Source organism: Triturus cristatus, chromosome 9, assembly GCF_964204655.1.
Source record: "Triturus cristatus chromosome 9, aTriCri1.1, whole genome shotgun sequence".
NCBI lineage: Eukaryota > Metazoa > Chordata > Amphibia > Caudata > Salamandridae > Triturus > Triturus cristatus.
This window is the reverse complement of record NC_140592.1, coordinates 326,842,202-326,859,768: the sequence shown is the minus strand read 5'-3', so window position 1 is coordinate 326,859,768 and position 17,567 is coordinate 326,842,202. Positions and strand designations below refer to the sequence as shown.

The window sequence follows — 17,567 nt, the reverse complement described above, 5'->3', positions numbered from 1 at the left end:
CATTTTTTAAATAATGTAAAATCCCCATCCCTATCAGTACATTGCAGTTAAGTATACGGAGAAAGGGAGGTGGGTCTATCAAGGTATCAAGCGAGCTAAGGCACAAAGCTGTAGGGAAAACTAGTGCCAGTAATTCCTATAGCGCCATAATGCTGGTATCAAACGAAGCGCTTAAAATCCACATACCATGACTGATCCTGCCACCCAATGATCCCTTAAAATAGTAGCGTCTGTGCCTTAATCTTCCGGATGTACTGTTAAATAGCCCATATTCTGCACTATGTATCCGGACAGTCGGCTAAGTATTACTACATTATTCCGGATGCCCTTTCATATAGTGTAGATTCACAATTAGAGGTCTGTGTCATGTCAAATACCACAGATGCAATGAGTTGTTTATCTGGACTGTTTGTGAAATACATCACATAAAGCCTTATTTAGCTAGGAAGATGGCGAAACAGCAGATTGTGCCCTAGTGATCAGGGTGTTCTGTTAATTAGCACAAATTAATCTGTAGTATTTGGGGCGCTGTGTTAAACAACTCTGATTGTGCACCATTTATTTGTGTAATAATGTTCTTTAATTTATCACACTACTGTCTTTTCACACTGTAAATAACAGGTTTTACTATTACCCAATGTAACAATATACAAGACGTCCTGTGATAGGGCACTAGCCCTTCGGCCTGACCATGTCCATGATGTTAAACCAGCAGTGTCAGGGGGAAAAAACGTATTTTTTTAAAGAAATGCTGCAGCCGCTCAGGGAAAAATAGCATTACCATATGTCTCCGATCACATTTCGAAAATGATTGCCTATTGACCTTAAACACTTCATTGCATGTGTGACTGGCCGCCTTGTCGCCACCAGAGCCAAACAAGCATTTGCAATGCAATAGGTCTCGCATTTACGAGAGTTTGAGCTATTGACTTTGCAAATAACAATGCCTTTTATTTTTGTTGTCGTTTTAAAAGCATAAATAAAAGGCATTGTCATTTACAATGCCATTAGGTTAAACTCTGGTACCTGCGAGACCTATTGCATTGCAAATGCTTGTTTAAGTTGAAATCACGGATTCCCGCGAGAGTCTCTCGAACCCAACCATCCAGATATACAAATATTTTTGTACCTTAATTTCTTAATACGTACTAAACAGATTTACACCAAATCACAAAAAGCACACCTTCTGGAACAAAATCTGCCTTACTGACAAATTTGAAGGACCAGACCACAAGCAAGCTGGTACATGAAAGAGCTCAGACTCCCCAAACACCATCTCAAGCAATTCGGGAACAGACGGAAATAGACCCACAATGACACTGATAAAAACACCTACAAATCAGCCCTAAGATTATACTACCAACGAATTGGATCATCTCTCACCAAACATATCAAAGCCAGGATAAACCGCACCGAGAAAATCTTCACCATCATGAAGGGGTTCACAACACCTGCTGCAAACTCCTCCAGCATCTCCCCCTCGCTGAACCTCTGCTTTAAGCTCTCCCACTTTTTTAGCAACAATATCAGCAACTTCTACAACAACTTCAACCCCGGCAGGATTCATTACCATCATAGCACTCTTACCCGTCAAGACATGCCCCAAAAATCCACCATGATTACCTTGCACACCATCATCACGTTAGAAAACGCTATTACCTTGCACTCCATCCTTTCTGGAGCACAATCGGAGACCTGCCCTCGCTGCATCTTTACCAAAGGATTAGAACACAATCAGCTGAGCACTAACCCAGATACTAAAAAAACCTCAATTGACACAGCCACTTCCCCGGGCGCCTGGAAGCACGCCACATTACTAGCGCTCTCCCTTCGTTGACCTGAGACACTTGCTAAGTGCCGCGCCATCCACTTGCTGCCCTACCCTTCCAAAGTCCAGGAGAAAACTCATCAATAAGCGACTAGTTGACGTCCTAAAATACAAAGCCCTTCTCGACACCTCCCAATCTGGTTTCAGGCCCGACAGCAATGAGACTGCCCTCACTGCTGCTACAGGTGACATCTGACTGATCATGGACAGAGGAAACACCATTGTCTTCATTCAACAATTACACTACGCTGGCATACAAGGACCCGTTTTCTGCTGGATCTGCTCCTTCCTCTGCAGCCAAACCCAGTCAGTACTCTCACACTGGACCTCTTTTACAAAGTACCCCACACTCTCAGCCTCACACTGTTTAACACCTACATGGCACCTCTCGCAAACCTCATCCGAATCCACACAAAGTCATCAACTATGCAGATGACATCCAGCTCCCCCTCTCTGACGAAACGTCCAGTATCGGGACCAACTAAAACTAGTGTATGTCCAACATCACAAGATGAATGAAGACCAACTGTCTAAAACTCAACACTCGCAAAACGGAAGAGGTACTCTTTGGCAGAAATGCCTCGCTATTAAACTCCACTTGGAGGTTCAAGAGATCTCAAAACAACTCCTTACCCGGGTCCACCAAGCCAAGAAATTTGAAATAATACTGGATCACAAATTCTCAATGACCAAAGTCCATTTTCTACCCCCTTAAGATTCTGGAAAAAAATGAATCTTCAAATCAAATCTTTGATCAACACACGCAGAACCGTCACCTAAGCCTTCATCACCAGCAGGCTTATCTAGGGCAACATACTTTAAGTCGGTATTATTGCCCAACTGACCAGAAGACTTCAGGTCATACAAAATGCAGCAGACAAACTCACACTCAGGCAAACATATAACCTCGCACCTCAGAGACAATCACTGGCTCCCCATTCACAAATGCACATACTTCAAGCTCCTCACCCCCACTTGTAAAGCACTACACAACCTAGGCTCCTACTACCTCAACAGCTGCATACACTTCCACACACTGACCAGACACCTGGACTCAGCCGGAGTCCTGCTCGCTCACATCCACTGAATACACAGAGCCGTTGGTTGCTCCCTCTCCTTCCATGCTCCAAAACCCTGTAATGACCTCATCCTAAAAATCAGAGCCACTTCATCAATACTAGTATTCCGCAAGAAACTGACATGTCTCTTTACCTAGACCTCCACCATGGTCATATCAGTCTCTGATTATTAGTGCCAGGATACCTTACCAGGTGAGAAACACACTTTGAAAGTAAGCTTACCATAACTAAGCTAAGACCACACGCCCTGTCAACCTCCAGATTCTGCTACTACCCCATTTACCATTTTTTTCGCAAGCAACACAGTTCAATATATGCTGCCGTCAACATTTGGCAGAAGAAACTAGAACTGGCTTGGAATGATAATAACCATGGTAGCAAGGCTGATGTTAGAATATTTCGCTATGGATATCACCATTAGCTTTAAAAACAAGTCCCAGCCTCTCAGCTCCAGTGTGGCATTTAAGATCATAGTTCTCAAAGTACATGAACGGAATGTCTACCTGTAAGAAATACTTGTCCAGGCCCGGACACATTTCTATGGATCCATGTTTGCCTGTAATTATTTTCAATATATTGTTCTCAATGTGTACTTCCCCAATAACCTGCCTGTACTTCTACCACCCCTGAGACTAACCAGGCGTCCGGACGTGGGCAGGTTCCACGATTAGGAAACCCGTAATAGCGGTGGTTCACCCCCACCATTGCTGCGGAAAATTCGGACGTCCTAGGCTGGGGATCATCTACAATCCCTTCTAGGTCTCACCAGAAGGAAGATATTTCTCTCACCCGCTTATCCCTCTCTGGATTACCCACGAATCCATGACACAGGGACAGTACTTCATAGGTCACCCTCTTGACCGTCCCCACTACTTTAGAGTAGATTAGGATTCTTGTTCCACCCCCCCCCCCCCCAGTCCTGATGAAATGCCGCTCATCCTTTAGGAGAATCAAGGCATGAAACAGGTTGACCTATTGACCACTTTTCACTTCTCACCACACATATTGAGCTGCAGCAGGTTTCATTTTCCTTGCCAGCCAGGACTCTCATAGTCAGCTTTGAACCATAGTATCAGTGTCCAGCAAATAAAGGTCCTTCGGACACTCATAGCTATTTTTAGACTCATTTTAATTTTGACACTCACTCTACTCACCACATACTTGCTCATCTAGGGCCTCCTGGTAAACAACATAGAAGACCTCCAGCAAAGAGCCCCCCTGCAGGGCCCGTTGGGCATTGCGCCGCCGGTCCAACGAGGAGCTACCCTATGATGAAGCATGACACCCCTCGGGTGTTTGAGGGCTATTGCTCCTTATTGGAGCTCTCCCCTCCTTCCTTCTCTCACCTGGAATCCCGTCCCCCTTTTACCCTCTAGACCCGTCCCCCCCATAAGAACTGCATACCTACTGGTACATTTCTAGATATATGATCATGTATGCTGGACCTACACTTAAAAAGTCTTAGTCCTTCCGATTGTGTCTATTAACCAGTAAACACAATTCAGGATACGTTTTTTCTAAAATAAAGCAGGAATAAGATAATGTACTAATAGTTTTAAATAACACCAGCAAATGTCTACATATGCTGCTGACACTGTTTGGCGCAATAAACTAAACAGGCTTGTAATTAGGATAACCGAGGTAGCAGGGCAGATGGGAGAAAATACCGGTATGGATTTCACAGTTTGCTGTAAAAAGAAGACCTTGCATCAAACATCCAGTAAGGCATATCTCAATATGTAGTTCCCAGATACCCCGCCTGGTCCTCTACTTCCAGCAACATTAACCTGGAACTACAATTCAGCACAAGGTTGTCTGTAAACTTGTAATCTGTAAACCTCACTTGGGTCATATCTGCCCAGATATTATTCCCCCAATAAAATAACCAGCATACAAAAAAACAGTAATGAAATACGTAGGAAACATGCCTAAAATACCTTTAAACTTTCTGCATCCAGAGGTGCTTCTCCTTCTCCACCACTATCAAAGAACAGCTTTTGGATTATGTGTCTGTTGCTGACCTGAAAAACACATCCACAGTGAAAGCAACATTTGACCAGAAAGAAAGAACAATAAAATACATTTTACAAAAAAATACATTCTCTTTAGAATTTTAGGATTTTTCATTCAATACTGAGAAGATTGTTTTAAACTATTTGACTAGGAAAACACTGATATGGAATTCTTGCAACACTCCACTATCGTCCAAGTCATTATTAAAATATTCATTTGTATTCTTAGTGTAAATCCCCACCAGTTTTGTGGCACAAGGAACTTTAATTAGTTACTAGTAAAACACAGTGTTCAACAGTTACTTGGACTCTCAGTACTTGGGTAGACTACGAGAAAAGGTTAATCCACAATCACATGGTTGTTAACCTTATGGCTGTGTTTTATACAGGTTGAAATAATGTTTTAGGCGTTCCCTTCATGTCTCAAGTGTCACACATTGTTCTTGTGTGGTTGGGTCCTATCCTGTGTCTCCGGCTCCTGAGTTTCTCTTATCAGAGTACTGAATTCCCCATGCATGGACCTCCATGGATAAAGATGTCTGGTATTTTGGATCTATATTTCTTTCTTATTAGGATTGCTTGAATTTACAACTGTGATGAATAGGTTGATTGCACAGTCCGATGTACAGGTGGTCAGTCAACCAGAAGTCAAAAGAAGTTCTGTACAGAGGGAATTTCAGGGATTGCAGTCCAGTTTCAGATTACACCTTTCCTACTATGCATAGAGAGCTCACACATCAGTAATTTATTTTATTTAATACAATTTATTTTAGGAAAACTTATATTTATTTATTGCCTGATATTCTCTCCCTGTAATGCATAAGCTAAACTACCACCGCAGAACATGGTTACAACTATAAACCGGTATTAAATCTGGCTGGGTTTGTCTTTTAAAAAAAGAACACAGATTTAAGGGTCCTACGTAACTCATCCACAAAGAAAGAAGGAGCTTTGACCTGCTCTTATATATGAAGGTGATTTCGTCCACACATTTTAAGATGGCTTTAATTTAAGGTTATTCATTTCGGGAGGAATGGCATTAGAAAACATTTTCTGAGCTTGTGCATAAGCTAAAAGCAGAGGTCTGGTTACCAGGCAATGGATAAAAAAACTCAAATAATATACAAAACAATGACTGCTACTCAAAGTAGCATCAATTATTTATGCAGTACCTGAATTCTGCACTGTGGACATGTCCGGTTAGGGGCCGTGCTAAACCACTGGTTAAGGCTGGAGAAAGAAAAACAAATTATGGACAAAACGTAACTACAAATGGCACGACTGTTCTACAGATACAAAATGGCATCACAGTTATGCAGCAATTACACAATGCAGTACATGTTAGAGATTCAATTAGACACCCAATTCAATTGTAATTCTAACAAATCCTCAATATAGTATAATACACAAAACTTGAAATCTGGGTACTTGGACCTGGTAGTTTGCTTTTTGGAATGGAAGCTGCAACTGCTTGTGTATAACTGAACAGATAATCTTATATGCACTTAAGAACTAGAAAGATTATCCTTGTCAACACAAGACATGGTCCTTAAACCCCTTGTTGCTAGATTCACCCACCCCCCGTACTAAGCCTTTTTCTGGCTATTTGTGGTAGATAGCACTTAGGCCCCTGTAACTTTTTGACCACATAAGGTATCCACACCAAATTTGCGTCGTTTTCTTCCAACATCATGGGGATTTTAAAGGTACCCAGGGTTTGTTGATGAGGAGACCCAGAAATTAGCCAAAATACAGATAGATGTCGTTTTTTTTTTTTTTTAAATGGTTAAAAAGTGCTGCAGAAGAAAGAGTCTCGTTTTTCCCTGCAAATAGCATCAACAAAGGGTTTGTGTTGCGGAAATCACCATCTTCCCAGCTTTCAGGGACTGACAGACTTTTGTCGGAAAACGAAAAATGTTTACACAGTTTTGGCATTTTACTGGGACATAGCCTATATTTGCTATTTTTTGTGCTTTCAATCTCCTTTCAGTTAATGGTATAAATGGGTATGAAAGCAATAATGGATCCTGGAAAGCTATATATTTCAGAAAAGTAGACAAAATTCTGGATTCAGCAAGGGGTAATTTGTGTAGATCCGTCAAGGTTTTTTTTTATAGAAACTAACAGCTGAAAATAGGAAAAATTGAAAATGAGTTGAAAAAAACCAGCCATTTTTGCCAATGTTTTCACCTGCAACTTCTTCCAAGTATGACAGTTATTTGAAAGCAATATAACGTTACATCCGCTGGACCCTTCTGGTTGTGGGGACATAGAAGACTTGTAGGTTCACCAAGAACCCGAGGAACCCAGAGACAAGAACAGTGTCTTGCAATGTTTTTTTTTTTATTGTGTACCGGGTATATAGCAATTCATTTGGGAAAATAAAAACAGTGACAAATCGGTATGAAAGACACCTATGAAATGGGAACAAAATATAGAGTTTAGAAACAGTAGCTATTTGTACATTTCCGAAATTGTTGGTATCCATACTAGCATGTGAACAATAGGACATTTTTCAAAGTGACTTCTTTGTTTACACATAGTCTTACATCTGGAAGGCAGAAATGCATCGAAAGTCACTAGGTAATAACAGTTGCTTACAATTCTATGTCAGGACCCGGAGGCAAGGATTATGCATATTCTTTCTTCTTTATTTTTCATACCAGCCATTTTAAAACTTGAACTTTGACACAAAAAACTTTGTTTCCCAAGAACCACAGGGAAAACCATGAAGTGCAACGTGTCAACAGAGTCCACCAATCAGGAGTCCGCAGTCCTATTAACTAATCTTGTCCCTCGCTGTCTTCGTTGCTGCAGCCTCAAGTGAAGTCTGGACTTTGCTCCTTCCTTTAATCTTGCGTATTCTGACATATTGCTGATATTACAAGTTTTCCGTTAATTGGTTATGTTATTGTGCTGTTTTGAGTAACTGAGATTTTATTTATCTTACACTGACGGCCGCGGAAACGGTTTCTAGTCCCTTCGGGCCGTCTCCGTAGGTTAGAGGGCGCGCCTCCTGCGCTGACGTTACATCAGGTACGCGGGCGGAGAGCGCGTCAGTTATGGCCTGCAGTCGAGCGCCTCCACCCGCGTTCTCCTGTCAGTCCCCGGCCGGCCTGGAGCTTTACACCCCGCGGGGTAAGACTGCAGCGGTAGGGCTGCATATCGGCAGACAAGCCCAGGCTCAGTTTATAACCCGTTTTCAATACTAAGGGTGACATTTTGCCTATATCATCAGCTGCTTCTGGTTAGGCCAGGGGGTTCCCCCGTTTCATAGGCCTTTTTTTAGGTCTCGCCTGACCCAGCGCATGCGCTGGTCTGGCGAGACTTTTTGTGAGGGCTTAAAAAAATGCTACCATGGCCGGCCTAGAGCTACAGTAGCATGTGCGCGGGCACGCGCCGCGCTTAATCGCGATTGCGATCACTTTCACGGCCGCTTTGATGTTCTCTGTGAGCCAATGCTTGTTTCTTTTGTCTTACACATTCCTTGAGAGCGCATGTGTTTCCCAGATCTTTCTAGTGTTTCTATTCTCCCGCTCTGTGCTGTGTTGCTCTCTCACAGGATTGTGCTTCTCCTTCTATGCCCCTTTGTGATGCGCTCGCCCTGTTTTTGCTCCCCACATTGCTTTTTCTCCATTGTGCTTCTTCCCCTTTGAACTCCATATTTCTCTCTCTCTGGTATCTGCTTTTTCCGCCCCTCATGCACTCAGTGTTGCTTCCACTCACCCGGACCCTTGTGGTGTTTGAACCTCCCGTTTTGCTGGCCCTCATCGGTTTAAAGAAAAAAAAAAACTTTTGCACATTTTGTTTTTTAATCTATTAATCTAGTTCAGTTTGGCAAATAACATGGCCGCATAATTTTATAGGTGCATGCAAGTGTGTTGTGCGTGCCTGCAAATGACGCGAGCAGCTGTGTTATAGGCTTATTTTTTGTTTTTAAATCTTCTTTAGCCATTATGCACAACATCAGAGATGCTGTACACCTTGATTAAAAACCATTGGCAAAACCAATTGGTCCTAAAGTCGAGACCGGTTAGCTTTAACCATGCTTTTGGCTTGGGTTAAGGGTATGGGAAACGGAAGCAGGGTAGAGCTTTCCGCAGTGAAGACTGATGGTACAGGTACATAACTGCTTAATGCTTGGGCATTCTCTGGCCAGAATCCTTTCACTCTGCAGTTTTTGAAGAGAGCATACCTCTCGTTGATGCAATTGCCCGTTATGAACTTCTGCACACATCTTTTGCCCATGGTCAAGAAATTGATCTATGTTTTAGCAGACAACCCTGTTTTGTAACTGTAGATGCCTTATTTAAAAAAAAAATTAAAAAAGCCTGGTTATTTATTGCAAGTTGCATAGCCTGAAAATGACGTCCGACATGCTCTTGTTTTTGTTGTTTCAGCTCTCCCGTGAAGTACGAATAATGAAGGTTTTGAATCACCCCAATATAGGTGAGTGTAGTCTTCAACCTAAATATCTTTTTCTCATCCCATTTAACAGGGCGGTTGCAGTGGGCTTCATGGGCATGTGGATGGGCTGCATCTTTGTCACGTAACATGGACAGGAATTCATGGGCTGCAGATCATGTTCAGTGTGCTCTGTTGAGTGAAGGAATCCAAATTGCCAGCACACGTTTTGTGATGGTGCCATGCTCCAACATTATCTGTTTTCACATGCATTCTAGCATACATTCCGAAACAGCAGCTTGTGTTGGCATTCTAAAACGGGCCATGAAAACGTGATTTAATGTGTTGCAACTTTCCACTCTCCATCTGCATTCTTATTTGAGTGATGGGGCTCTCATCTGGAGATTTGGGTGCGCTCAGCTTATCTGCGTGTGAATACAGTTGATACGAGTTTGTTGACTTGAGTTAAACTTAAAGAAGTGGTGTACACTGTTCAAAATCTATTTACTTTTGGTCCAGTTGGAGGTGCTCTCTCCCAAGACATGCTTGGTTCCTGTCTGAAGAGGACCCCTGCACCCTTCTTTGATTTGTGTTATTTCCAGGCTCTTGTTTAGCCACATGGAGGCATTATTAAAAGTTTCACATTTCTGAGACTGATACAGCACTAGATGACAAATCTGGTATTAGCCTTGGCTAAGCTTGAAGAGAGATCTACAGTTTGTATAGAAGTCTGCAGAGGTCTACTTCCGAGATATGAAATAGAATTGTCCTGCTTGAATAATGCTGATGGGGCCCGGAAGTGTATTCCTTTTTTTGAAAAAAAAGTTTTTATTGATTTTATTTAAATCAGCATTGATGATATCAAACTTACAGACAGAAAACGATTCTCTTTACATAAGCAGTACACAAGAACAAAAAATAGAACAATCAGACCCAGTTCATTACTGGGGCCCATAATGCAAACCCAAATTCTTTTTTTCTTTTACCTTTAGGTTTGTACAAAGCAATTTCCAAATTATACAAGGATAATAGTTTAGCCTTCCATATAGAAAAAGACGGTGCATCCAGACTGAGCCATTGGGAGGTAATACACCAGCGGATAATAGCCATACATATAAACAAAAACCCTTTCTCAGGGGTTGAGCGCTTTCTAATATTTACCCCAAACTCATATCCAAATAACACTAATTGAGGTGTGATATTAACAGAGACTCCAAGACCTGAATTCAAAAAACATTGTATTTCTTTGAAAAAAGAGACTAGTACAGGACAATCAAATAACATATGCACCAGATCTGCTGCCCTCAAGGCGCATCTGGGACATAGATCCTCACGATTTGTTCCCCATTTAGCTATCTTCGCTGGAAAATAGTACAGATCAAAAATAGCCATATAGCATTGGCTTTTAAAGCTACCAGAAAAAATAACAGCATCGGCAAGATTCAAAGCTATTTGTAAATCAACACCTACTATCCCCAGCCGCTTGTCCCAACGTTGCTCAAAATAAACAAGATCGTCCTGCTGAGTTGCGATTATGATTTTAGAGAGTTGAGAAATCTTACATCTCCCTTTAATACATTCCAATATCGGATTCATTTGCAAACTGATCTGCCCTCTTGAGTCAAGTTTATCTAAAAAACATCGGATTTGGAGATGTTTAAAGAAGTCGGTGCGTTGCAGCCCGAACTTCTCTTGGAGTTCCGAAAAGGACATCAATTGATTGTTTAGAAAGAGGTCCCCAATAGTTCTGATCCCCCGAGTGTTCCATCTCCGCGTGGTTGCATCACAAAAAATCGTAGGAAGTTTCCCTATTATTCCTTAGGGCATGTATCAGTTATATTCCTCCAAAATAAAAAGTTTACAGACTTTTGACCAGACTGCAGCAGCGGCCCCCAGAATCTTGAAGCGGGTTCTTTTATAGTAACTGGACTCCAAAAACTTCGAAAATAAATATTTGGCTTCAGGCCCTATAATAAGCTCATATATAGATGGGGAAACAGCAGGATCTGTATACACCTGTGTACCAAAGAACAAAATCGCCGCCCAGTAATAATACTGAAATTGGGGGACATTCAGTCCCCCCCTCACCCTTGGTAGATTAAGTTTTTTGAAAGCTCTCCTTGTCCTCTTATACCCCCATATAAAGCGAGAACACATTCTTTCTATTCTTGTAAAATATAAGTTGGGTAACAGAAGTGGAATTGAACGGAATAAATAGAGAAATTTCGGGAAAATCACCATCTTAATAACATTACACCTACCATATAAGGATAGGTGAAGATACTCCAAATGTTCTAACATTTTATTAGATGAGGTTAAAATTGGATCAAAGTTTAAGTTAACAATAGTTTGTACCTTCGAAGCAATTTTAACACCCAAATAGACAGCCTCTGTAACAGTATTGACACCTGGAAGAACGCCAGTGCCGGTGAAAAGGACTTGTGTCTTATGTAAATTCAATTTGTAGCCGGATACAGAACCAAATTCAGCCGTCAAAATTTCAATTAGTCTCATGGATTTGACCACATCCGTTGTAACGACAGCCACGTTGTCAGCGTAAGCTAAAACTTTAATAGGTTCCAACATAGGCTTAACTGGTATAATCTCTAAATCGTATTCAATTTTAATCAACAGAGGCTCAATATAGAGAGCGAAAAGAAGAGGGGAACAAGGGCAGCCCTGCCGGGTGCCCCTGTATATCTTAAACTCCCCAGAATACGTCCCAGAAATGCGAATTGAAGCAGCAGGGCAGATATAAAGGGCTTGACTGGCTTGACAGACTGTTATATAAGCGTACATTCACTTGGCGACAAAGATGGAGGGACTTAAAACCTTTGGTTTTACGGACAACGACTTTAATACTCTATTGGGACAAATGACATCAAATGATAACCCAACCTCTTCACACCTGCACGATAATGCAGAATGGAACAACTTACTGAATTTAAAAAAGAAATTTAAGCGCATGGATTCCCATGCTCACTATATGCTCGAATACCTTCGGGCTGGTGTTATACCATCAGGTTTAAGGGTACGCAATATTCCAGCTCTCTTCGTAGAAATCCGTAAGTTCCTGGAGCGTTGGTCACTGATTGCTAACCGCTGCTCCAGGGACTGGATGATCCTTATAATAGAAACTGCTAGAGAGGTTATGGCGGTATTGAATCAAGAGATACTAACCTTAGAGGATAAACTTAAAACTTCAACTGCGTTGGATGATGCTAAGGCGAGACTTGAGAAAGTCAACTCTGAAATGAAAGATTTTGATATCTATCTTACAAATAAAAAAACCGAAAAACTGAAAAAGGACATCAGATGGTATACGGAGGAAAAAGCATACCCTTACCTCAATGCCACATATTATCATCAAGGGTATAATAACTATAACCCTAGAAGAAGATTAGTAAACTTCTCAGATACATACTCATCAGATTCTGACAATGACAATGGGCAGGACGCGCCAGGTGGACATTATGGCTCATATAGGGGCAGACGAATGGCACAACAATCATTCCGTGGCCAATCTTCTTTTTTATCGAGAGGCCAATTCAGAGGCAGGAACAGGAGGTGGGCGTCGAACAGAGAGGATTCTCAATCAATGGCCCCTCAACATCAAAATCAGCAACCGTATCTGAAAACCCGCAATCAGCAGTACTGGCGTTAGAAAGTGAGAGCAGTAGGTTGGCAGGTGATGATACACTGCCTATCTTCAATCTCTCCTCCACCACCCTTAAAGATGATGAACGAGCTGTGTTAAGTCGGGGGTTATCATTTGTTCCCTGTACTCACCCGAATTTGTTCAAATTACATGAAGATTTTTTTTCTTTTTTCAGAAAAGTTAGACTAAAAAAATTCTTTCTTGACCGTCCCACCACTGATGATATAGACAATCAATCCAGATGCAAACCCCCATCACAATTTACTCCCACCCTTGATATGGTGGGCCCTGAGGTTAACATCTTCAAACAGAATGTTCTTAAGGAAATAACACGCGTCATTAAAAAGCCACCGTTTGTACATAACAACCTTACTCTTTCAGAAAATAATGCACTATGTAGCATTAAGACCAACAAAGACTTAGTGATAAAGCCTTGCGATAAAGGCGGAGGGATAGTCATAATGGACAAGAGTCAGTACTGTGAAAAAATGACCAAAATGTTGGCCATCCCCCAACATTATACGAAATCCCATCCCAAGGAAGTAATTAAACTCAAGGGAATTATCTCAGACATCACAAGTAAAGCTTTGGATCGTGGTGATATATGTCAGGATGAGTATAATTTTCTGAATAGATCTTGCCCTATAACTCCAGCTCTATACGGACTGCCAAAAACCCACAAGGATATAGTGGATCCACCTATGCGCCCCATTATCTCTACAATTGGCTCAAGTACTGAGCCCTTGTCTAAATTTGTGGACTCTTACCTCTGTCCCTTAACACAGAACTATGCCTCATTTATTCGAGATACAGGGGATATGATTAACAAAATTGAGGGGATGCCATTCAATTGCAATCAACACATATTAGTAACGCTTGATATTGAGGCTTTGTACACCAACATCCCTCAGTATCAGGCGTTACAGTCTGTCTCCGCCTTGTTACGTAGAACCCCAGGAGAAAGACCAGACGCTTTTATTTTGGAATGCTTGGAGGTGGTACTCATGAATAATTTCTTTGAATTTGAAGGTTCTTTTTACAAACAAATCAAGGGCACCAGCATGGGAGCATCTTGTGCTCCCAGTGTGGCCAATATATACATGGGTGAATGGGAGCTCAAGAATGTGTTTAACGAGGCAGCTCCTTTTTCGGATAATGTCATTGGTTGGAGAAGATTCATCGATGATATTTTCTTTATATGGACAGGAACAAATGAATCTTTGAACAAATTCATACTCTGGCTGAATGCGAGTGATTGCAATCTCAGGTTCACTGCTAAAAGCAGTATACATCAAGTGGAGTTCCTGGATATCCTTATCTCGGGATTCAACAAGGTCATTGGGGTAAGCCTATTCAGGAAACCTACTGCAAAGAACACAATACTACACTACCAGAGCTTCCACCCTACAAGTCAGAGAGATGCCATTCCTTTTGGTGAATTCCTGCGTATCAGGCGCAATTGCACTGATTTGCGTGATTTCCATAAACATGGAGATGCCCTGCGGGTACGACTTCTGGCTAGAGGCTACCCACATAGGCTCATAAGACATGCCTACAAAAGAGCCAAATATTACGATCGAGAAGCATTATTGGCAGGCACCACCCGCACATCTAAAGATCAGGTGGTATGTGTTATAAACCATTCTCCATTAAACCACAAGATCAGAAATATCATCATGAAGAATTGGAAAATTTTGAATAGTGATGATAACATTCAGTTGGAACAACCATTGGTAGCGTACCGTAGAAATCGCAATTTGCGCGATCTCTTGGTACATACCAGACCTATTCAATCCAATACAGCACGTCAGCTTACCATATCAGGTTTGCCTTTGATCTTGGGCAATCACAAGTGTGGTTCCTGCCATGCTTGTGATAGTGCTATGGTTACAGACTCCATACAATATGAGGGAAAATCTGTAAAACTGAGATCTTTAACTAATTGCAGGAGTCACAACATTGTATATATGCTACTCTGCCCTTGTGGACTAGCATATATCGGAGAAACCGCACGAGAATTTCGCATCAGATATAGCGAGCATAAATCAGCTATACGCAACAAGAAGATCACAGCTCCGCTTGTACAACACTGCATTGATAAAGACCACTTGGAAAGTGAATTTAAATGGCTTATCCTAGAAAAAATTCAGAGTAAAGCAGGTACGCCTATGGAAAGTACTCGCAAACAACGCAAAACTTTTTGGATTTATACCTTTAACAGTGTCAAGAAAGGTTTAAATCTGGACATACAGTGGTATGTGACTCAGACTTGGTGAGTCACACATATATCCAGGTTATTTTGAAAATCTATCCAAACTGATCAGTCTGTTTTTATAGGTGCTATGGACATACTTGGATGATCTACATTTAGTTTTCACTCTTTATGTCATGGCAATGATAAATAACTTACATAATGTCACCTATTTTTCTGCATTGATCCCGGTACCAACGATCTTGTTGAATAACATGAGTCTTTTCGATATTTTAACACGACTCATATATAGAAATCACAATTACTATTTATTTATCGTGAGAAATAGATTTTGTGAGACTGAGTCAGGACAGCGAACACGTGACTACTATATCTCGTATAACATACCTTACGGGACGTTCGCTTTGTTTGTAAGTTGTGCACGAATTTAAATTTCTATATAAACCACATCGCGGATCTGGTTGCAAAGTTTTTTTCACTTTATGAATATTGTATGTGGGGGTGATCATATTGACTACCCTCTCCCTGACAAAGGGATAAAAAAGAGAAATGTCTACTTTCTGTCAATATGGGACAATAAAGTTATGTATACTTTGATCCTTTATTTCAAGATCGGCCGTGTAATGGCTACCATCATGGGTCGGCTAAATGGCACCTGTTCCAAAATGGTGCTGACTAACCTTAGGAGGTAGTCCTCTTTTGTTGTCCATTATCTGGTTAGTGAAACCACGCCCATTGATTTCACGTGTTGGTCCTATTGGCCAAGCACCAATATATTAGGTCGAGCTTCAGGAGGCGTATACGTGCTGCCGCTCCGTTGTTTGCTGGTTCACCCGACGGACTGTCCGATTGAGAATACTTGATGCTAAAAGAACTTCAAAAAGAAGGTAAGCTCCCAAGCGTGCACACAGTTTAGGAAGAAGTATTTAATACTAGAACGGTTTCTTCCGTTGCGTATGACTTGTTGTAGAACCGTCTATAGCGTTTGTTCCGTTATGTTTTGACGTTTTTAGATACCACGACTTAGCGTCTTTTTGGAAATCTGCCTTGAAGTCGACTCTCTGCACAACTTAACAAAAGGTTAGCCTTTACATATTTAGACCATATCAATTAGAACGAGCTCATCTTTGGTTACTAATATGTCAAGCATAACTTAATAAAAGGTTAGCCTTTACATACTTAGACCATATCAATTAGAACGAGCTCATCTTTGGTTACTAATATGTCAAGCATAGGATTATAACAGCAGTCATTTTTAGTTTTGCCATTACTACCTAGCGATTTTTTTCACCACAGTCGAATTATAATGTTGTTTTGGGACAATACATCTATTTCTATTTAATCGTTAAACATATGTTTAGTCTTATTGTCCCTTTCAATTGGTATTAAGTAATTGATGGTACCACTATTGAAGAGCAGGCACCATTTCCAATTAGGTATCACCTGTTAAGTAACCGCTACATATTTTGGTGATTTTCCCTGCCCCAAAAAATTAACATCGTTGGATAATATTATGTGCGGCTATTACTCATAGAAAAATAGACCGTTAAATTTTGATTCGTTTGTCATTTTTAGTAAAACAAGAAAGGGGATTCCTTATTGGCTTTTGACTCTCCTGAAAATATTCGGACATTAACATTGTACCGAGACTGTGATCTTGTTAAATAACAGTGACCCATGAGGACGGGCAGTGAGACCTTTTTCCCTAAAAACAGGTAATGGAACAAATTGGTCATTTATTTATTTAACAAATTTGGCCTCTTAGGTCGTGAGTAATCTAATAACAGTCCTTTGTATTCTTTTAATAAGGATGTTTCAAATCATTAGAAACCATGATGGGATGTCTCATCTTTGACGGGAATTATTTAATTCTTTAGAAAAACAAGTAAGCCCCTTTTTTCATCTACGACATTGGGACATATATACTGCACAAAAGATGACTATATTGGTCTCACACTTGGTGTTCTGATATTTTATTGGTGGTGGTACTTTACGTATTGTTTTCCCTCTCTTTGAGCAATTGTCCTTAGTCTGAGCAAGGCCTCAGAAAATATGTTTCTTTGCACGTAGAATAATTATCTGGTTATGTTGAAGTAGGTAAAAATAGTAGAATGACAATAGTAATATCCTTCAATGATGACTTTCTCTCTTCAATTTCCATTTCATTCCTTTTGGTAAAATCTAGCGCTCATTGAGTGATCACCTAACATGTGAAGAAATTCTTTCTTGTGATTTTAATAGGGAAGATTGGGCCAATTATTCATGATATTTTATGTATATGTTGTTTCAGGTCTTCCTTGGGCTTTGTCGTTATTGAATATACCTCTGGTCCTGATGAAGGTGGCACTTACGCCATCGAAACGCGTCGACCATT

The 17,567-nt window shown here is 40.9% G+C and overlaps 1 protein-coding gene across 1 annotated transcript in view; it reads right to left on the bottom strand.

Moving 5' to 3' along the window:
- Positions 1-17,567, bottom strand: part of TRAIP (TRAF interacting protein) — a 280,748-nt gene that overhangs the window by 208,499 nt on the left and 54,682 nt on the right. Inside the window, exons 2-3 of the mRNA XM_085625058.1 lie at positions 6,092-6,149; positions 4,845-4,928 (exon numbers count right to left, since the gene is read on the bottom strand). Of these exons, the coding sequence (XP_085481184.1) occupies positions 4,845-4,928; positions 6,092-6,149 (142 nt within the window). The remainder of the gene's footprint in view (positions 1-4,844; positions 4,929-6,091; positions 6,150-17,567) is intronic.